General features: G+C 44.5%; 1 protein-coding gene across 1 annotated transcript in view; it reads right to left on the minus strand.

Annotated features, from left to right (window-relative positions):
- Positions 1-24034, minus strand: part of LOC141117742 (NACHT, LRR and PYD domains-containing protein 3-like) — a 263391-nt gene that overhangs the window by 103939 nt on the left and 135418 nt on the right. Inside the window, exon 3 of the mRNA XM_073610755.1 lies at positions 20284-20444. Coding sequence (XP_073466856.1) covers positions 20284-20444 — 161 coding nt within the window. The remainder of the gene's footprint in view (positions 1-20283; positions 20445-24034) is intronic.

Consider the following 24034-nt stretch of genomic DNA (forward strand, 5'->3'; position numbering starts at 1 on the left):
TCTCCTCTCTCTTCCCCTGCACAGGCTGGCTGCAATGGGGACACAGGCTGCAATGGGGACACTGGCTGCACTGGGGACACTGACTGGCTGCATTGATCTCTTGTACCATGTCTGCAGTCTCTGACCATCTGCTGTACCATGTCCCCAGTCTCTGACTCTCTGACTATCTCCTGTACCATGTCCCCAGTCTCTGACCATCTCCTGTATAAGAATATTTTTTTAAAAATAAGTTTCGGTATCGGTCATTTTTGGTATTGGTTTCAGTTATTAGCCTAGTGTATTTTCCATTTTCGGTATCAGTTTCGGCACCAAAAAACCCATTCGGTGCACCCTTAATAAATAGGTTATATATATATATATATATATATATATATATATATATATATATATATATATATATATATATATATATATATATATATATATATATATATATATATATATATATATAGTAAAGGACTAGTGTCAAATGTACAGTTTAAGGGCTTTGTTTGCCCATTTTATTTAAAAGAAAGTTCAGCAAACAACATAGGTTTCCCTCACAGGTGCTTTCAGCATTCCTTTTTCCATCAACAAAAAAATGACATTCAGCCTAGTTGGCTCTCACTTGCAGCACTGCAGCCCTGGCCTTACACTCCAGGCCCTTGTCTGTCCCGTACAGACTGGTTCACCAACCAACCACCTTGGTGTGGTGCATATAGCTAGCAGCCTCTTGCTGCTCTGGCTCCCACATGGAGCCCTCCTGACTCCTGGTACTCAGACTTCCTATCTGCCGGGGTGAAGCCCAGAACCATGGTCAGGTTACTACTAAAAGCCCAGCACACACCTGACCAATCAGTATGCTGGCTGTTCTCAAAATCAGGACCCAGGACTAGGGATTTCATCCCACCCGGATCTCTCAGAAATCCCCGGGCTGCAGGTCCCAAAGTGGACTTTACAAAATACTGAGGAAACTGAAAGGCCAGTTTCCTCTTCATGTTACATGCTCCCTGGAGCCCCTCAACCCATCTGGTTGAGAATTCTGGGTCACATCATCCTTCTAGACCCTGGCAGGGCAACGCTCTGCCACATATCCTCCTCCCCCCTGTTTCTACCCCGGAGGGGGCGTAACGCAACAGCCAAACCTCTTCAAAATGGCACCTCTGTGCCAGTTACCACCATGGGCCAAACCCAGTCTTATCAGGTGAGTTTCCCTATGTCCCCCTGCTACACTGACTTGGGTACTACAAAGACACCCCAGTGACTTTTTACGGGTGCGCTTCCAAAAATGCCATCTGCCCATTTTCCTTGGGGCCACACCTTCAAACACTTTCACACTAAGGGACTTACCAAGGACTTGGATATTGTTTCTCAACCTTTTTCTCTTTACTTCTAAAGTGGTCACATTTTTAAACACCTTTTTAGCCATAAGTGTGGGCACTTTTATTTGGGAATTAAACTCTTTTAATGACACCTTGTTAAGCTTTGGGCCAGTGTCCTCAGACATTTTACTCTTGCAACTTGGGAGGTTCCTGGACCTCTGGAAATCCTTCCCAGAATTACACCCTTGAACCTGTAGGGGCCCAATTCTGCTGCACCTATTCCCTCTTCTGTGTCTGTCATACCATTCATCTTCCTGTATTTTTTAAGATTAAGAGCAACCATATCACCTTGACCATCAGGTCTTCCCTTATTTTTGTTGTTACCTATGGTAACCAAAACATTTACCAGTGTGTTGCACTTTTCCTCATTGTCCGAAGTATCGCCACATTTATCAAAACTCTTTTCACCAGTGTTCTAAAGGGAGTGTATGGAGAATCGCACAAAGTGGAATGGTTGTCTACCATGGCAACGTCACTAACCACCAACTCCACTGTCACATGAAGCTCCTCCAGCGACTGTCCCGATACCTGATCCTCACTATCCAATTTCACCTTTGGATTGATGGCCCCAAACATATCACATGTACTTGTGCCCTCTGGCACTTCCGCACAGATTTCTGTCCTGTCCAACAGTACTCCAGAGTGCCTCTCATGCACAACCTCTGTATGACGCAAACCAGCACACTGTGGGACAATTTTCCATAATAACAATGATTGCATCACATGCTTCCAAAATTGCAGAGATTGCGATAGTACAGCCTGTAATATCCAGCTCCATTTATGCATACCCCATGGTATTTCTCCAAACGTAGGAGAGGACGGCAGGATATACACCGGCTGTACACTCCAACATTCTAAAATTTCTCTCAGCATATCTGTCATAAAAAGGCACTGTGATTCTACATTCAAGACCTTCCTGGGGTCCTTAATGTTCCTTGGAACATGGAAAGACTCATTTACTGATGCCATAGAGGTGGTGCTTCTTAAAGGGGCTTCCTCCCCGCTGGAGGTATCCAACGCAATAACCTGGTGCTCTCCTAGAGCACAGCCAGGTGTGGGAGTTACCACAAAACTCTCAGGTTCAGTGTCAATGAAAGTATCAATCTGTTCCTGGTCTTCTCTATGGATAACATTAGTTTGGTATACCACACCAATAACTCCTTTATGGGTTGTGGGCACAACCTCTGCTATGTGCTCAATCTCTCTTGACCCTTCCATCTCCTGAGGAATATCCTCTGCAACAGCAGCAAGCGAGCCCTTGTCCAAAAGCTGCTCTGCAGTCCCTCCATTTAGCACAGCAGAAATTGTGCCCGCTCCACTGTTACACACTGAGCCTTTTTTCAATAAATCCAACAGACTTGTCGCCCATTTGTCCCAGTCTATTTTCTCTGTGCTCCCATCAGAGGTACTCCGCAGTACCGCTCCACCTGCCAAAGGAGACACAGGACAGAGTGTCTCCACAGCAGACACTTTGCACATATCACTTTTCTTTATACTAACCTGTGGCAAAACTTTTTTAAACATAGCAGGCTGCAATACCATAAGTTCACCAACTTGCTCGGGTGGCGCTTCATTAAACTCGCAAAGATTTTTGCTGTCAGCAGTGACAGACCGCAGTAACCCATTATTGACACAAGTAATTTCAGAGATTTTAGTTTTACTATTTGACACATTAACACCAAGGTCAAGTACCCTCTTATCCGTCAGAGTGGCACCACAGTTGTCCCGGGCAACCTCTGGCTCCAACACACAGAGCTCCCTTGAGGTTTCTAGGGACACCTCTGCAGCCTTATATACTGTTGCTAAGGGGAATAGCAAATCCTGCTTAGTGATCAACCCTACCTCATTAAGCATCACATTATCAGCATTAGTTAACTCAATAACAGTATTATTATACTCCTCAGTAAGTTTAACATCATCACATTCAATTTTGACACTTGCCTCCCCACTGGACAGGGCACTGCAGTGAGGCAAGTCCTTTTCTGCACCAACAGTGGATCTCCCCTCTGGGATCACTTCCACTTCAGTCTTTCCCATGACTTCAACAGCAACAGCCTTACCCATCAGTGTAACAGGTTTTGCCATGTTCACTTGAGTACGTTGACTTTCTTGTACTGCACTTCCACCACCCCACTCCCTCTGGTGGCCACCTGATGAAACTACAGCAGGCACAGCAGGAATTTCCTCTCCGTTGGCAGGGGTGACTGCAAATACTTTAACACAAGAATCCTGGCTTGCAGACGAAGCGTTAAGCCCAGCAACAATATCAGCAGCCGTATTGCACAAGCTGGGACAAGAAAAGATCCCATGCCCAGGGCCGGACTGGCCTACCGGGATAGCGGGAAATATACCGGTAGGCTGCCTGCAATGAGGCCGCTGTCAGCTGGGAGCTTTGTAACTTTTTTTTTTTTTTAAAGAACAGCTGAGAGAGAAGCGGCTGTGCTGTGATCAGGAGGCAGGGCTGGCTGAGGAAATATGTAGCAGGGAGGGCTGGAGGAGCAAGTGACCATCATGCAGCAGACAGTGTAACCCCCTCCCTCTCCAGCCCGCCACATTTAAAAGTGCAGAGGTGCTGGATCGGGGCCGTCAGGAGGGAGATACAGTACCAGAAGCCGAGGAGATAGAGGAAGGTATGACCACAGCCACAGCCAAACGAATCCTGCAGCACACAAGAGCTCTGGCTGAATGGAAACAAGATGGTCTGGAACAATGTCAGATGTAATGCTGGCCGGTGTCATCCAGAAATCTCTGCCTTCGGGCAGTGTGCAGGTTTACTGATCAGCCTCCCCTCCCTCCTGTCTGGCTCTGTACTCGTTTTTTTTAGCTTCCTAACCTGCACACTGATAAGATCTCCGGGAGACACCAGCCCATTCTGTGTCCAGTGAAGGGTCACACATGGCTGGCTGTTAACCATTTCAGCTCAGCTATTTAGCCAGAGCTCTGTGTGTTCTGCACAGTTTGATGTTTTTGGATGATTTACTGCTGATTCAGGCTGGAAGCTTCACAGACTCATTAACTGTTTAAAGTTCTCCACTAATCCTGACCACTTCACTGTAAGACAATTTGAATTTTGGAAATTGGATGTGTTGCTGTCTTCTGGCACTTAGTTGTACTTTAAAAGGAGGATTACTAACTTGATCTTGAAGAGCTGGTTTAAGTAGAGTGGCGCAGCCCTACTATACGCTTTTACACAGAGTTCAGCCATACATGCATTCCCTGCCCATCTCCTGTATCATGTCTGCAGTAAGGATGAGCTCCGGCGTGTTCACACAGCCCATGTGCAGAGCCCGCCAGGAAGTCAGCACTGCGCTAATCACAGTGAGCGGCTGCAGAGATCGGGAAATGTCTCACTGCCTGTGATTAGCACAGCGCCATCTTCCTGGCGGGCTCTGCCCGTGGGCTGTGCAAACACGCCGGAGCTCATCCTTATTCTGCAGTCTCTGACCATCTCCTCTAATGTGTCTGCAATCTCAGACCATCTCCTGTATCATGTTTGCAGTCTCTGACCATCTCCTGTATCATGTCTGCAGTCTCTGACCATCTCTTGTATCATGTTCACAATCTCTGACCATCTCTTGTATCATGTTCACAATCTCTGACCATCTATTGTAGTGTGTCTTACACACATACAAAAATGACATTTAGATCCTGCAAGGCTATTTAAAAACACCTGAACATATTCAAAAAATATGGGGATTTGGTCACACTATATGGCAGCCCACTTACTGCGTCAAAGTACCTCTTAATTAGTGGGTCCTACACTAGTAAAAGAATGAAAGGTCCTGCGTCTCAACCATGGGAGATACACTCTTTTATGGGAGAACTGAAGGGACTCCTCCTATGACCTGGTGGACACTAATAAGAGGTAATGGGGGGGGGGGGTGGAATTCTCCCATAAAGAGGAGTGTATCTCCAATGGTTAAGACGCAGGATCTTTCATTCTTTTATTAGTGTAGGACCCACTAATTAAGGGGTACTTTGATGCAGTAAGTGGGCTGCCATATAGTGTGACCAAATCCCCATTTTTTTTTTTGAATATGTTCGGGTTTTTTTAAATATCCTTGCAGGATTTAAATGTCATTTTTGTATGTGTGCGCTGTAATATTTTTACTGTTTGTTGGTCTTATCAGCACCATCTTGAATGTAAACGCATTGTAGGGTGAGCCCCCCAAGTATGATTTTGTTTTTTTACACATACAGAACTCGCATCGTGTGTGTGTGTGTGTGTGTGTGTGTGTGTGTGGATAGATAGATAGATAGATAGATAGATAGATAGATAGATAGATAGATAGATAGATAGATCTCTATCATTTTATGCAATAAATGGGCATGTAGCCATTTACTTTCCAGAAAGAGGGAGAGGAAAGGGGGCAAGAAAGGAAATGAGAGAGGGAAAAAAGAGAGAATGCATGGAAAAGAGGGGAAGAGACATAATAAGAGAGAGAACAAGAAAGATGGATAGAGAGAGAGAGAGATGGGGGAAAAAAACAAGAAATTATGATAGAGAGAAATAAAGGGGAAAGAAAGGAGAACAAAGAGGAGTGGTACATCCTAAAATGTACCATAAGGGGGTTTAATACAGTATGAGTGGAAGAGACTCGGGGAGCGCTAAATGTCCGCCGGTTAGGGGTGCAATTTACTTGCCTACCTTGGGTGCTGACAACCCACGCTACGTCCCTGGGGCTGGTATGAAATTATTTCCAGGGCTGGTTTTTATTCCCAGTCCGGCCCTGCCCATGCCCCAGCTGACCACATTCCTGGCATAGTACTTGGTGACTTTCTCCTGTTGCTAAGGGACATGTCACTCTCCCAACTGCACTTTGCTGGCTCTCCCACACATGTAGACTTCTTGTTCTCTATGAAGCAGTGTTGCTTTAAACTTGCCACGATCCTTTGTAGGCAATAGCTTTGTCTTGTGGTCCATCCACCTGACATCATAAGTGTTGATATGGGCAACTGCACTCCTCTCACACTTCTGGTACGCCTGTTGCTCACTCCTGGCACTCTCAGACCTTTGCTTTGCTAGGTATCTTTGCACTGGAGCCTGGGAAAAAGGGCACTTGGAGACTGCATGCCCCCACTCACTGCACTGCAAACAGCACACTTTGTTCTTAACAGGGCCTCCCCAATTGGATTCTCTTGTAAGCTTAGGACTTTGCACATTGATAGCTGGCTTGCACGCACGAGGGTTGCCAGGGGCAACAACAGACACTTTTTCACCAACATCTGCACTCAAAATTTGAGCCACGTCTCAAACACACTTTCTCACGTTGATATGGGAGACCACGTTCTCCCCATTGACTTTTTCCAGCGCTCTCTAGATTCCATTGCTCCTAGGAAATTGTCGCAATCATCTCGCTTATGACCCATCCATCGGTACACCTCTTGGTACTCTTCCGTCAGAAACGGTTGCACCAATTCAACCCAGCGACCTTTGGGCCATCCTCTGTAGGAAGCAGTTATCGCAAACTCACCCAAAAAGTCTTCAATATGTTCAAAAGGCAACATAGGCTGTATGAAGTCAGCAGCACAGATTTCTCTTTTGTTGCCATGGGCAACAACACCCATCTGCTCACTCCTTGCACTGAGTGATGGTTTCCCAGACAAAAGATGCAGACTTTGGTAGACTCTCCATACTCATAGTCACCTGTGCACTAATTGCACCAGTGTTGCTAGGGACAACCCCAGCTATGGTTGCCACCTCATCCCTTTAAACCCGAACACATATTAATTACACAGGTTCTGTGGCTGATTAAGGTGGTAATTAAACTCACTTGGTGCCTTACCTGCATTTAATTAGCCTCAGAACCTGTGTAATTCAAAGGTGTTCGGGTTTAAAGGGATGAGGTGGCAACTCTAACCCCAGCCCTTTTTCTCCTTGGCAAACTCTGATCAGGCATGTATGGGGTTCGTTCAGGCAGTAACAACCCCTCCAGCCACAGAGCTCCATCTATCATCTCAGCCATCCTTGTTTTTATTTTTAGGAGCTTTGACAGCCCCATACTCACAGTCACTCCAGAAAAACTTTGCACAGTTCAGCAATAAATTGGAGGACTGTCTCTTTAAGGTTAGTTACCTTTCTCTTGCAGGTTCTCCTCACCTGCACACACAGATTATGCAGTCTCATGCATAAAAACACAGTTCATATGAGAGATGAACTTACTTGATTGTAGGGATCTCAGATTGTGCCCACAGCACTTCTCCACCCCGTGTAAAGGACTAGCATCAAATGTAGAGCTTCTAGGACACCGCCACTCGCTGGTTCTTCTTTTTAAGGGCTTTGTTAGCCGATTTTTATTAAAAGCAAGTTCAGCAAACACCATAGGTTTCCCTCACAGGGGCTTTCAACATTCCTTTTTCCATCAACAAAAAAATGACATTCAGCCTAGTTGGCTCTCACTTGCAGCACTGCAGCTCTGGCCTTACACTCCAGGCCCTTGTCTGTCCCGTACAGACTGTTTCACCAACCAACCAACCACCTTGGTGCATATAACTGAGAAATGGCCTCCTTCACATACAAAAATGGATGGCCGACAACAAGCTAGGCCTTAATGAAGCAAAGACCGAGGTGATGCTGGTAGGTCCACAATCGACCACCAATTTTCTCTTGGCCTGGCCCACTTCATTCTGCCCCATCCCAACGCCGGCAAAACAGGTCAGGAACCTAGGTATCATCCTTGATCCCTGCCTATCATTTATACCTCATGCAAAACTCTGTATCAAAAACTCCTACAATCAAGTGGAACCCTCCTGACTCCTGGTACTCAGACTTCCTATCTGCCGGGGTGGAGCCCAGAATTATGGTCAGGTTACTACTAAAAGCCCAGTACACACCTGACCAATCAGTATGCTGGCTGCTCTCAAAATCAGGACCCAGGACAAGGGATTTCATCCCACCCGGATCTCTCAGAAATTCCTGAGCTCCAGGTCCCAAAGTGGACTTTCCAAAAACACTCAGAAAAATGAAAGGCCAGTTTCCTCTTCATGTTACATGCTCCCTGGAGCCCCTCAACCCATCTGGTTGAGAATTCTGGGTCACATCCTCCTTCTAGACCCTGGCAGGGCAATGGTCTGCCACAATATTAAATATATATATATATATATATATATATATATATATATATATATATATATATATACACACACACACACACACACACACACACACACACATATAAGTGTGTGCAGTCGGTATACAGTGTATTGAAGTGGTTAGGGGGAACCCTATGACAGAATTAAGAAAATAAGTGGCATGGGGTCCCCCCAAAATCTATACAAGGCCCTATGGGTCTTGTGCAGATTTTAAGGGGAACTCCACGCCAATTTAAAAAAAAAAAACTGCATGGGGTCCCCCCAAAATCTATACCAGGCTCTTTGGGTCTTGTGTAGATTTTAAGGGGAACTCCATGCCAATTTAAAAAAAATTGCATGGGGTCCCCCCAAAATCTATACCAGGCCCTTTGGGTCTGGCATGGATTTTAAGGGAATTCCATGCCAAAATGTAAAAATAAAATGGTGTGGGGGTACCCCTCAAAATTAATACCAGACCCTTATCTGAGCAAGCAGCCTGGCAGGCCAGAAAAGGGAGGGGATGAGTGAGCACCCCCTCCTTCTGAACCATAGCAGGCCGCTCGCCCTCAACATGTGGAGGGTACTTTGGGGTCCCTAGCCAGTGGTTGTCCAGGTCTGCAGGCGGGGGGCTTATCGGATTCTGGAAGCCCCCTTTAACAAGCTGACACCCAGATCCCGCCCCCCCATGTGAATGGGTATCAGGTACATTGTACCCATTCGCCAAAAAAAGTGTCAAAACGTAAAAACCACAGCAGACAGTTTTTGACAATTCTTTTAATAAAAAAAAAGTGTCCCACAATGTAAATCCATTGTCAATTATGGCGCCCGACGGTCCCGAAACTTTTTTTTAAAAAAAAAAAGCTCCGCCCCCATGGGCTCCTGGCGACTGGCGTCTCTTGGCTGTGACAGTTCTTATATAGACAACGGAGGGGCCACCCGGTGATGTAATCGAGTGATCCCGCCCCCTCTGGCATTATGTGATGTGTCAGCAGGTGGCCCGCCCTTGCCTATATAACAACTGTCAAACAGAAAAGACAGCTGTTGCTGGGAGGCCTCCCATCGAGGCAGAACTGTTTGGTTGTTTTTTTTTTTTATTTTTCAGGTCCGTCAGTGCAGTGATTCACCTCACAGGATACTTTATTTTTTATTTAAAAAAAGGAAAAAAAAACTGTCTGCTGTGGCTTTTACTTTTTAACACTTTTTTGGTGAATGGGTAGGGGTACAATGTACCCGATACCCATTTACATAGGGGGGCTGGATATGGGGTTTTGATAAGCCCCCCATCTGCCCCAAAGCACCCACCCTCCCCATGTTGAGGGCATGTGGCCTGGTATGGTTCAGGAGGGGGGAACCGAAGGAACCAAAATAACCAAAGGGCCTGGTATGGACTGGGGGGGACCCATACCATATTTTTCATTGATTTTTATCTATATTGCCAAGAGTCTGCAATACATTACAGCCACAAGCAATTTTAAATTACATTTTTTCCTTTAGAAATGGCATGATATTTAAAGGAATATTTCATTGTTATTGTTTCACTTTAAGCATTATTGAAATCACTGCTCCTGAAAAAACAATTGTTTTAAAAACTTTTTTGCATTGATACATGTCCCCTATGGCAGTACCCAGGTCCCTATATACTTTGTATGGCAATAACTTGCATACAAGCCTTTAAAATGAGCACTTTTGATTTTTCATATTCGTGTCCCATAGACTTTAACGGTGTTTGCATGTTCACTAAAACTTTTTGCCTGTTCGCGGTGTTTGGGTGCAAACCGAACTGGGGGATGTTCAGCCCATCCCTATTGATCACCAGCAACGTTTAGGTAGGTGGTACATGTCCAAATACATCCACAAGAATGCCAGAACCAAGGTTTCCCAGCAGAACATTGCCCAAAGCATCACACTGCCTCACCCAGATTGCCTTCCTCCCATACTGCATCCTGATACCATCTCTTCCCCAGATAAGAGATGCACACACACTATAAGATCTGTTGGGCTGGTGGTGCTGAGTGATTATTCTTTACCATTCAGACATTGGTCAGAGTGGGACCCATGGTCAGTGACCCATGCCAGGCATTATAGAGCTACCTGCTCCCTGTTCACACCTATGATCACATCATCTGCAGGGGGAAGTCAGACATTATTAACTTAATTTGCAGCTCTGAGATCTCATGTGGTTAAATGCCAAGAACCACGAGGGAAGCTGAAGGTGAAGGACATAAAGCGGCGTGTCACAATAAGCCATGTCCTTTAGAACCCCCACCTTTTACCACGGCCACCAATCACTGCAACACAATGGTACCCTGTATTTTACACTTTCTTTAGCTCACAGAAATCTGTCCCTACCAGCTGGTTGTATTTTCCCAGCCCAAGAGTTCCCAGGTCTCCCCCAGTGTCACCATATCAAAACTGTATTACATATGGTACATAAACATTTAAACATCCAAATATTTGTAAATAACTGCCCCCCCATTCTAAAATAGAATGATCTAAAATTGCTTCTACCAGTTTGTCCCGCTGTATGTATATTATAATCACCTTATTTTTTATAAATGTTATTCACATGAAAGATGTGTCCCAACTGTGTCATTCATCATGTCTATAGTATCTGTCTGTATTCACAATGTCTCCTCTACAGCATCTAATCATCACATCTGCAAGATAATTCCTTTTACAATAACAAAATCTATATTTTGAGGTTTGTTTTAATTTTTGTAATAACTTTAGATGCTACACAACATCCAATAAATATCACAGACCAAGAAAGGACATGTGGGACACATTAGCCAATTGTGCTCTTAGCTTTCAAAAGAAAACTTTTTAAAATGAAATGATACAGGTTTGTAAATTTCACTACAAAATCAATCTGTTCATAATTTGCTGCTCATCCCCAAGTGACATACAGCTATAGGAAGAGGGTATCATGTCTGAGGTGTATATAGAGTTATGGATGGGAGAGTTTAATATGTGGAAAGCTACAATGTAACATTGAGGATGATGTATTCATACAACCATCATTGCGGTGATAACATTGTCATATTACTGGAGCTCATATAGTACATTGTAGTCCGAATGGACATTTAGAATTTGTTGTTCAAAAGCAAAAATGTTCCATGATTGTGAAGTCTACATGGTTCCATATCATAGACCACTATGGTGAAGTCAAATTGTAACACATTCACCTTCAACTTTATTAAAACACTGTAAACAATGGCTCAAAAGTGATATGGTCCAGAAATATTTAGACAGAATAAAGGTAGATAAAGCACCTGAACCAGATGACATCCACCCACGGATCCTTAAGATAATTGAGCTCTGTCATTTCAAGGCCATTGTTTCTAATATTTAGGGACTTGTTAATGACTGGAATGGTATCACTGGATTGGCGCAGGGCCAATGTGGTGCCCATATTTAAAAAGGGATCAAAGTCTTTACCAAGTAACTATAGACATGTTAGTTTAACTTCTATAGTCGGGAAGATACTGGAGAGTTTAATAAAATACCACATAGATGAGTTTTTGCTGGAAAAAAATATGTTAAGCAACAGACAGTATGGATTCATGAAAGACAGAAGTTGTCAAACAAATCTGATTTCTTTTTTTGAAGAGGTAAGTAAAACCTTGGACAGAGGGGTGGCTGTGGACGTGGTATACTTGGATTTTACAAAAGCATTTGACACAGTTCCCCACACACGGCTCATGTGTAAGGTAAAGTCTACAGGCTTGGAAATATCAGTTTGTAAATGGATAGAAATGGATAGAAAACTGGCTAAAAGACAGAATTCAGAGAGTAGTGGTACAGTAGGTGACCGCAATATTGTGTCAATCTCGCCGCAGTTCTTGGCGAGATTTGACACCTGCAAGCCCCGTCGCGGGAGCCAGCGCTGAGATGGCTGCTGATCGGGAAAGGAAAACCTTTTTTCCTTTCGTGATGAGCGACAGGCAGTGCTGACAGCTGTCTGGTATGAATCATGAGGGGGAACGCCACGCCAAATTTTAAATGAAAAAACTAGCGTGGGTTCCCCCCCCAGGGACATACCAGGCCCTTAGGTCTGGTATGGATTTTAAGGGGTACCCCCTATGCTGAAAAATCGGTGTGGGGCCCCCCAAAATCCATACCAGACCCTTATCCGAGCACGCAGCCCAGCCGGTCAGGAAAGGGGGTGGGGACGAGTGGGCCCCCCCACCCCAAAGCACCTTGTCCCCAGGGTGATGAGGACAAGGGCCTCTTCCCGACAACCCTGGCCATTGGTTGTCGGGGTCTGCGGGTGGAGGGCTTATCGGAATCTGGGAGCCCCCTTTAATAACGGGGCCCCCAGATCCCGGCCCCCCACCCTATGTGAATGAGTATGGGGTACATGGTACCCCTACCCATTCACCTGGGTAAAAAAAAGTGTCAAGAAAAAAACACACTACAAAAGGTTTTATAAGTAATTTATTAGCCAGCTCCGGGGGGGTCTTCTTCCGACTTCGGGGGTCTTCCTCTGACTTCGGGGGTCTTCTATATAAATGGCAGCGCAGCTCGCACACAGCATTCCAGCAGGAGAGAGCGTCGTGTCAACATCGCAAGAAGAGAAGAGGAGACAAGGCAGCGCAGCAGACTGGACCCCCGCTACCAAAAGAGCTGGAAGAAGATAGCGGGGAGTCCAGCAGAAGATAGTGGAGAAGAACCGGACAGCAGCAGCAGACCGGCCCCTCGCTAGCAAAAGAGCTGGAAGAAGATAGCGGAGGGGCCCGGAAGAAGAGGCGGAACACCGGGAGAAGAAGCTGAACACCAGGAGAAGAGCGGAGAAGTCGTAAGAAGACCCCCAAAGTCGGAAGAAGACCCCAAAGTCGGAAGAAGACCCACCCCAGAGCTGGCTAATAAATTACTTATAAAACCTGTGTAGTGTGTTTTTTCTTCTTGACACTTTTTACCCAGGTGAATGGGTAGGGGTACCATGTACCCCATACTCATTCACATAGGGTAGGGGGCTCTTATTAAAGGGGGCTCCCGGATTCCAATAAGCCCTCCACCCGCAGACCCCGACAACCAACGGCCAGGGTTGTCGGGAAGAGGCCCTTGTCCTCATCAACATGGGGACAAGGTGCTTTGGGGTGGGGGGCCCCCAGGGCCCCTCCCCCAAGGCACCCACCCCCCCATGTTGAGGGCATGCCACCTGGTATGGTTCAGGAGGGGGGGCGCTGGCTCATCCCCACCCCCTTTCCTGACCGACTGGGCTGCGTGCTCGGATAAGGGTCTGGTATGGATTTTGGGGGGACCCCCACGCCGATTCTTCGGCGTAGGGGGGTTCCCCTTAAAATCCATACCAGACGTAAGGGCCTGGTATGCCCCTAGGGGGGAACCCACGCCAGTTTTTTCATTTACAATTTAGCGCGGCGTTCCCCCTCATGATTCATACCAGACAGCTGTCAGCACTGCCTGTCGCTCATCGTGAAAGGAAAATAAGGTTTTCCATTCCCGATCGAGCCAGCGCGAGATGCACAGTACCTGTCGCCAAGAACCAGCGCAATGGGATCGCGCTGGAAACACAATCTCGCGGACAGGTACTGTAAATGATTCTTACTCTAAATGGTCTAAGGTTATCAGTGGTGTACCCCAAGGTTCAGTGTTGGGACCCCTACTTTTTAACATCTTTATAAAATGGTCTGGGTCTGGGATTAAAAGTACCATTTCTGTCTTTGCAGATAACACTAAGCTATGCAGTGGAATAACACTTACAGGATGTCTCCAATTTACAAGCCAACCTCAATGCACTGTCTAATTGGACAACTAAGTGTCAAATAAAGGTTTAATGTTGATAAATGTAAAGTTATGCACTTGGGGGCTAAGAATATGCATCGTACATACTAGGGGGAGTACAACTTTGGGAATCAATGGTGAAGGATCTGGGGGTTTTGGTAGATCATAAGCTCAAAAATAGCATGCAATGCCAAGCTGTGGTCTCCAAAGCGAGCAAAGTCCTTTCTTGTATTAGGACAGTTATGGACTCCAGAGAGAGAGATATCATTTTGCCCCTGTATAAATCATTAGTAAGACCTTAAATAGAATTTTAATATCACCACAGAGTGGTCCTGTGGATACTTGTATGATACACAGTGCCAAGTCCTATACTTTGGATCAGAAAAATTGGAATAAAGGGCTTGAACTTTTTAGGCACGACTAAATGGGTAATTAATACATAAAAAGTTTATCAAACAGAAACACATTTAAAAGATATTGACATTTAGAATAAGTCAGTATAACAAAGTTATATAATTGATACTAATACCTATACGTAGTCATAGAAGAATAACATGAAACATTTGGAGGTGAATAACCACTTGTTCCAGAGTAAAATTCAAAAATCCCGATTTTGACTATGTAACAGGTTATGATGCTAAAGGTATCCTGGGCTCTACATGTTACGCGCCTTGCACTTCTTCAGGAGTAGAGATGAGCAAAACACCCCCTTGTTCGATTTGCAGCAGAACATGTGAACAGGCAAAAAACTTGTTCGAACACACGAACACCATTAAAGTCTATGAGACACGAACATGAATTATCAAAAGTGCTAATTTTAAAGGCTTATATGCAAGTTATTGTCATAAAAAGTGTTTGGGGACCCGGGTCCTGCCCCAGGGGACATGTATCAATGCAAAAAAAAGTTTTAAAACGGCCGTTTTTTCGGGAGCAGTGATTTTAATAATGCTAAAAGTGAAACAATAAAAGTGAAATATTACTTTAAATTTCGTACCTGGGGGGTGTCTGTAGTATCCCCGTAAAGTGGCACGTGTTTCCCGTGTTTAGAACAGTCCGAGAGCAAAATGACATTTCTAAAGGAAAAAAAGTCAATTAAAACTACTCACGGCTATAATGAATTGTTGGTCCCGGCAATACACATAAAAGTTTATTGATAAAAATGGCATAGGATTCCCCTACAGTCCATTACCAGGCTCTTCAGGTCTGGTATGGATTTTAAGGGGAACCTCGCGCCAAAATTTAAAAAAAAAATGGCTTGGGGTCCCCCAAAAATTCATACCAGACTCTTATCCAAGCACGCAACCTGGCAGGCCACAGGAAAAGAGGGGGGGACGAAAGAGTGCCCCCCTCATGAACCGTACCAGGCCACATGCCCTCAACATGGGGAGGGTGCTTTGGGGTAGCGGCCCCCCAAAGCACCTTGTCCCCATGTTGATGGGGACAAGGGCGTCATCCCCACAACCCTTGCCCAGTGGTTGTGGGGGTCTGCGGGTGGGGGGCTTATCAGAATCTGGAAGCCCCCTTTAACAAGGGGACCCCCAGATCCTGGCCCCCCCTGTGAATTGGTAATGGGGTACAAGTACCCCTACCATTTAATAAAAAAAGTGTCAAAAATGTTAAAAAAAGACAATAGCCCGGTTTTTGACAATTCCTTTAGTAATGTCTTCTTCTTTCCCCGCTTCTTCTCCCATCTTCTTCTGGTCTTCTTCTTCTTCCTCCATCTTGTTCTTCCCCCGCTTCTTCCTCTGCTTCTTCCTCTGGTCTTCTCCTCCAGCATCTTCCTCTGGCTTCTTCTTCCCCGCTTTGTCCTCAGGATGATCCGCCTCAATGGGAGTCTCCCGCTGTGTGACGCTTCTGTTCTTGTGACAGCTCTTATATATGATGTGTGACCCTGCCCCCTCTGACACCATGGTGGAAGCCATAGGGAAGTCCCAGTGCGTCAGAGGGGGGCGGGTCACCGGGTGACCCCACCCTCAGTTATATAAGAGCTGTCACAAGAACAGAAGCTTCACACAGCAGGAGACTCCCATTGAGGCGGATCATCCGGAGGATGAAGCAGAGAAGAAGAAGCCAGAGGAAGATGCCAGAGGAGAAGACCGGAGGAAGAAACAGAGGAAGATAGAGGAAGAAGTGGGGGAAGAACAAGATGGAGGAAGAAGAAGAAAACCTTAGGAAGACCAGAAGAAGATGGAAGAAGAAACGGGGAAAGAAGAAGACATTTGTAAAGGAATTGTCAAAAACTGGCTATTGTCTTTTTTAACATTTTTGACACTTTTTTGTGAAATGGTAGGGGTACTTGTACCCCATTACGAATTCAAAACAGGGAGGGGCTGGGATCTGGGGGTCCCCTTGTGAAAGGAAGCTTCAAGATTCCGATAAGCCCCCCACCCGCAGACCCCCACAACCACCGGGCAAGGGTTGTGGGGATGAGGCCCTTGTCCCCATCAGCATGTTGAGGGCATGTGGCCTGGTATGGTTCAGGAGGGGGGGCACTCTCTCATCCCCTCTTTTCCTGCAGCCTGCCAGGTTGCGTGCTCGGATAAGGGTCTGGTATGGATTTTTGGAGGGACCCCCACACCTTTTTTTTTTTAATTTTGGTGCGGGGTTCCCCTTAAAATTCATACCAGACCTGAAGGGCCTGGTATGGAATTTGGGGGGACCCCCATGCATATTTTTTTAAATTTTGGTTCGGGTTCCTCTTAATATTCATACCAGACCCAAAGGGCCTGGTAATGGACTGTGAGGGAATCCCATGCCGTTTTTATCAATGAACTTTTATGTGTATTGTGGGACCCGACAATTCATTATAGCTGCGCATAGTTTTAAATGACTTTTTTCCTTTAGAAATATCATTTTGCTCTCAGACTGTTCTAAACACGGGAAACATGCACCACTTTACAGGCATACTATAGACACCCCCAGGTACGAAATTTAAAGGAATATTTCACTTTTATTGTTTCACTTTAAGCATTAATAAATGCACTGCTCCCGAAAAAACGGCTGTTTTTAAAACTTTTTTTTGCATTGATACATGTTCCTTGGGGCAGGACCGAGGTCCCCAAACACTTTTTTTGACAATACCATGCATATAAGCCTTTAAAATGAGCACTTTTGATTTCTCCCATAGACTTTTAAAGTGTCTTCCGCTGCTTTCAAATTTCCCGCGAACACCCTAAATTATTTGCTGTTCGGTGAACGGGCGAACAGCCAATGTTCGAGTCAAACTCATATTCGACCCAAACATAAAGCTCATGCCTATTCAGGAGCATCAATGGGCTTACTAAATAGAAAAAAAGTAAATACAATGAAATCAAATAAACAAATCTACAATATACATCAAATCAATATTAAAAAAACATTGTTAATAGAGCATTGTGCTTGTGGAGACCCCAGCAAAGTTAACTGACTGGTCACATGCAGAAGGCACCAAGAAAAAACCAGTAGACTATGGGGACATGTAACATGACAGTGCACAAGTAACAATAATATAAATGTTTACTATCAAGGTGTGTAACATGTAGAGCCCAGGATACCTTTACCATCATAACCTGTTACATAGTCAAAATCAGGATTTTTGAATTTTACTCTGGAACGAGTGGTTATTCACCTCCAAATGTTTCATGTGATTCTTCTATGACAATGTATTAGTATTAGTATCAACTATATAACTTTGTTATACTGACTTATTCTAAATGTCAATATCTCTTAAATGTGTTTCTATGTTTAACCACTAAAGCCCCGGACCATTTGGCTTGCCAAAGACCAGAGCACTTTTTGCGATTCGGCACTGCGACGCTTTAACTGACAATTGCGCGGTCGTGCGACATGGCTCCCAAACAAAATTGACGTCCTTTTTCCCCCACAAATAGATCTTTCTTTTGGTGGTATTTGATCACCTCTTTTTTATTTTTTACGCTATAAACAAAAAAAGAGCGACAATTTTGAAAAAAAATCAATATTTTTTACTTTTTGCTATAATAAATATCCCCAAAAAATATATAAAAAACTATTTTTTTCCTCAGTTTAGGCCGATACATATTTTTCTACATATTTTTGTTAAAAGAAAAAATCACAATAAGCGTTTATTGTTTCGTTTGCACAAAAGTTATAGCGTCTACAAAATAGGGGATAGTTTTATGGCATTTTTGTTAATATTTTTTTTTACTAGTAATAGCGGCGATCTGCGATTTTTATTGTGACTGCGACATTATGGTGGACACATTGGACACTTTTGGTGCCATTTTGGGACCATTCACATTTATACAGGGATCAGTACGATTAAAAATGCATTGATTACTGTGTAAATGTGACTGGCAGTGAAGGGGTTAACCAGGAGGGGGCGCTGCAGGGGTTAAGTGTGTCCTAGGGAGTGATACTAACTGTGGGGGGAGGGGCTACGCGTGTCACGACACTGATCATCGCTCGCGATTACAGGGAGTGGTGATCAGTGTCACTAGGAAGAACGGGGAAATGATTGTTTACATCAGCATTTCCCCATTCTTCAACTCCGTAAGACGATCGCGGGTATCCGCGCGGACATCCAGTCTGCGGGACCCATGATCCCAGTCACTGAGCTCGCGGCAGGGTCGTGCGAGCACCGGCATGCACATGGCCACACAGCGCCAAATTCAAAGGGACATACAGTTATGTCCATTTGCGCAGCTGTGCCATTCTGCCGACGTATATGTACATGCGGTGGTCTGCAAGCGGTTAATAAACTTTTTAGGTGTTAATTACCCATTTAGTCATGCCTAAAACGCCCAAGCCCTTTATTCCAATTTTTCTGATCCATTAGTAAGACCTCATCTGGAATATGCAGTTTAGTTTTGGGCTCCAATTCTCAAAAAGGATATCGGGGAACTGGAGAAAGTTCAGAGAAGGGCAACCAAACTGATAAGAGGCATGGAGGAGCTCAGCTATGAGGAAAGATTAGAGGAACTGAATCTATTCCCTCTTGAGAAGAGGAGATTAAGGGGAGATATGATCAACATGTACAAATATAGAAGTGGTCCATATCGTGAACTTGGTGTTGAGTTATTCACTTTAAGGTCATCACAGAGGACAAGGGGGCACTCTTTACGTCTAGAGGAAAAAGGATTTCATCTCCAAATATGGAAAGGTTTCTTCACAGTAAGAGCTGTGAAAATGTAGAATAGACTCCCTCCAGAGGTGGTTCTGGCCAGCTCAGTAGATTTCTTTAAAAAAGGCCTGGATTCTCAACTGTGGGTGAAGGATTGTGTATATGGGATTGTATTATTATTATTTTTTTTGGTTGAACTAGATGGACTTGTGTCTTTTTTCAACCTGACTATCTATGTAAACATTGTATAAGCCATCTCTAATGACATTTACACTTACATATAAATTAGCCATACAAGGAGCAGGCACACTTTAACAAGCAGCAAGTAATCTCTGATTTCCATTATAATAAGATTCACCTACCTCTCTGATATACAATAAATAACATTCATAACTTTGTGTATAGTTACATTCTGATGGGAGCAGTTGTGTAAATGGTTTTAACAGATTTATGGGATGTAATGAAGTTTTGATATGGTCACTTTTATTGGGAGGACTAAGGCCTCTTTCACACGGACGGTCCGTCCAGGTCCACCTGTCAGTTTTTTAGGCGGACCTGAACGGACGCTCCATAGACCTCTATGGAGCGTCGGATGTCAGCGGTGACATGTCTGCTGACATCCGACCTGCTCCGATCCGAAAAAGTGTGACGGAGGAAAACCCCACTTTTCCATCCATCTGCGGATTGGATGAAAGCAGACTCTATGGTCCGTCTTCATCCGATCCCCCAGAGGGGAGAGCGGTGCTCTGACAGGTCCGTCCCTGCACAGTGTGCAGAGACAGAGCTGTCATCTGCCTGCTCAGCGGGGATCGACGGAGCGATCATCTTCTGAGCAAAGCGGAGCCCGTACATGGACACGTCCGTGTGAAAGGGCCCTTATATGTTCAGCATTTTATGATTAGTATGGAGTGATATGGTGTTCAATTAAAAAAGGACTGGGGTAATCCATCCAACTACAACATGTATTTACTCGGAGTTCCCTTTGCATATTTTGCTGTAGGTAAGTTAGAGATATCTTTTTCTTACCTCTGTGTTTAAGACTTCCTGAGGTGTTAGTTCTACCAGGACAGTATGAGGATCCATGTTCTCCAGGATGTAGATCAGATCATCTTTATAATACTCATATATCCTCCTCAGTGATGGATCATCATATGCAGACAGCTGGCGGTGGAACTTTTCGTTATCCTCTAGAAAAAACCAAAGAAATACAATTTCTGTTTTATAAATGTTGTGACTTAGGTTCAGCGTGGACTTTTGTATTCCTGGATCAACCCTCTGCAATTGGGGAAAGGAGCACTGGAGGTTAGAATCCCTATACAAATCAATACAATAATACCCCTGTGATTGGGGATTTATATTTGCCCATACAAGCTAACTTGCCTTAAAGTGGAGTTCCAGGCTTTTTGTCATTTATTAAAAGTCAGCAACTACAAAAAAAGTATCTTCTGACTTTTAATAAACAGACACTCACCTGTCCCACGGTCCAGCGATGCGGCCGCACGGAGCCTCGCTCCTCTCCACGGCACCTCCACTGAAACTGTGGGCACCCGGCCGTGACAGCTTGCGGCTTCATGGCCGGGCCCGCACTGCGCATGCACAAGTCATGCTGTGCTCTCCGGGTGGACAGGCAATCTTCTGGGACCTGTGACGTGTCCCAGAAGATTGCCGAGAGGGAGCTGCCACCTAGGAGAGAGGAGGAGTCGCCTAGGTGGCCCGTAGTCAGAAATAGGAGGTGGGACAGAAAGTCCCACCCAAAACTAGTCACCCACTCGCCCCAAAAAAATGATATGCCAAATGTGGCATGTAAGGGGGCAAGGAGTGCTTAAAGGGGAAGTTCCACTTTTGGGTGGAACTCCGCTTTAAAGCCTCACTGAGAACAAGCCTAACTACGGATTAATAAGAAAAGGAAAACAAAGTTAAAATGTCTAAAGTTAACCACTTCAGCCCCAGAAGATTTTACCCTCTTCCTGACCAGAGCACTTTTTACAATTTGGCACTGCGTCGCTTTAACTGACAATTACGCAGTTATGCAATACTGTACCCAAACAAAATTTGCATCCTTTTTTTTTACACAAATAGATTTCTTTTGGTGGTATATGATCACCGCTGCTTTTTTTTATTTTTTGCACTATATACAAAAGAGAGCGACAATTTTGAAAAAAAAAACATTTTTTTACTTTTTGCTATAATAAGTATCCCCAAAAATGTTTTTAACAACTTTAACACCAGGCCTATTTTTCAAACTTGTTGCTTACAAATCATTTTTTTTGCTAGAAAATTACTTAGAACCCCCAAACATTTTTTTCCTAACACCCTAGAGAATAAAATGGCGGTCGTTTCAATACTTTTGGTCATGCCATATTTGCACTTTTACACTTTTTTGAATTAAAACATAAGACAACAGTCAAGTTGGCCCAATTTTTTTTTGATATTGTGAAAGATATTGTTACGCCGAGTAAATTGATACCGAACATGTCACGCTTTAAAGTTGTGCTCGCTCGTGGAATGGCGGCAAACTTTTACCCTTAAAAATCTCCATGTGTGACATTCAAAATATTCTACAGGTTGCATGTTTTGAGTTACAGAGGAAGTCTAGGGCTAGAATTATTTCTCTCACTCTAATGCTCTGTACACATGGTCGGATTTTCCAACGGAAAATGTGCGATCGGCGCGTGTTGTCGGAAATTCCGACTGTGTGTGGGCTCCATCGGATTTTCCGACACACAAAGTTTGAGAGCAGGCTATAAAATTATCCTACAACAAAATCCGATCGCATTAATTCCGACCGTGTGTGGCCAATTCCGACGCACAATGTGCCACCCATGCTCAGAAGAAATTCCGAGATGGAACAGCTGGGTCGGGTAAAATTAGCATTCGGAATGGATAGAGCACTTTCGTCAGGCTGCAATGTTTAAAATTGTTTAATGCAGCGCACTCTCTTCTTCTTTATAATGCTAGAAGAATTAAGTAGTTTTGCTGCTCATATTCACACAGACTTCTCACAAACTTCTTTTCTTTATTATTTATCGTGATTTCATCAATATATTTTGATTTGTCACATCTAACAAAAAAGATATATGTTTTTTTTTGGTTTGTGTTTTTTTCAAGCCTGATCGTGTTTTTAATTTTTTTTATTTTACTCCTGAATATTTTTTGGTGTGTTTTGTATGTCACGTTACCACAACACCATTATTATCTTGTATTATTTAATCTCAAGGAGATTGTTTTGTGTTGGTGTCTCTTGTTAATTTCACATTGTATTTTTGAAATGTACCTGCCTCCACACAAACAAACTGTCCTTTTTGAAGGAAAACACTCATAACCAAACAAAGAGGGAGGCAACGCTGGATAAACAGCAGAAATTGGCGAAGCCTTTGGCCCCCAGGGCAGACATCAATTATTTTACAGCAAAATTGGTGGCCTGAGGAGTCCATATCTAAGGGAGTTCAATCTGGTCCAGAAGTCCCAGAGATCCTGAACAGCAGCAGATGACATGTATTGTCCCCAGGCGGTGGTCATACAAGAGGCTGCATCTTTTGCCAGACCAGATTGAACCCAGGTCATCACTCTCTGGTCTTCCTTACACACTTCCTTCCATGCTGTGGCTCTGGTGTTGGAGGTGTGGCAGGAGGAGGAGTAGGACCTGGAGGAGGAGGAGTAGGACCTGGAGGAGGAGGAGGAGGACCATGGATGAGCTCACAAATGTGGGTTTCACATGTGAGTTGGCCCCTCAACCCCTTATTTAGGGCTTCCAAAATTACAAACTCACATAAGAGTCATTGGCCCTACTCCATCTGCATAATTTTGCAGGCAGTTAGCTCTGCAAAATCCTCTTCCACACTGTGGGGGGTTCTGAGGGCCTCAGTAGCCTTCCAAAATAGGCCTATTGCAGCCTCCTCCAGGTTACTCCTCTTCCTGCCACTTTGACTTTGAAGGCGGAGGGGAGGGACCTGGGTATCGGACAGCCTGCTTGGCCCGACCACCTCCTAGCTGAGACTTCCCTGTGTATGAAAAAGGGACATGGTTTTAGTTTTTGCATCATCAATCACAATCATAAATTAGTACTCCAAACTAACATCTAGGTAACATCATTGATTGGACAACCAGAAATATTTAGAAGAATGCTATACCTGGCTCAAACTGGGCTCCTCCACATGTTGCTGCCTGGAAGGCCCAGGTTGGACGTCAGAAGCCTCAGCTGGGGGGGAAGGAAGCATGGAAGGAAGAGTGGAGAGTGATGGCCTGGTTTCAGTCTGACCTGCCAGAAAATGCAGCCTGTCGTAGTACCACAGCCTGGGGACATAAATGGCATCTGCAGCTGCTGATCTCTGGGAATCCTGGCCCTTCTTGTGCTCCCTTAGATAAGTGCTCCTCATGCCACCAATTAGGGCCTTCAAATAGGGGATGTCTGCCGTGGGGATTACCGGCTTCACAAATTGCAGCAAATTATCCAGCACTCCCTTCCTCTTTGTTTGGTTCTTATATTCGGGGTGGTTTACCTGCCACAGACAGGGCAGCTCACTGAACATATCTATGAAGATTGGCATAAAGTCCTGATCGTTGACTAGATCCATTTTCACTGCAAGACACAACACCAGACAAACCCTAATGTCAGCCTAAAGTCTTCTAAACTTGTCTAAATACAGGCCTCAATCTAGAAGCAGTATAGGCCCAAATTTAAATCTTACCTTCGTTATCACGATCAGCGCCTCCGATACTCCTTCCTCCTCTCACAGATCATACGTACTACACACGCGTGTTACGCTTTATATACACT

This window comes from Aquarana catesbeiana, linkage group LG13, assembly GCF_042186555.1.
Source record: "Aquarana catesbeiana isolate 2022-GZ linkage group LG13, ASM4218655v1, whole genome shotgun sequence".
Taxonomy (NCBI): Eukaryota; Metazoa; Chordata; class Amphibia; order Anura; family Ranidae; genus Aquarana; species Aquarana catesbeiana.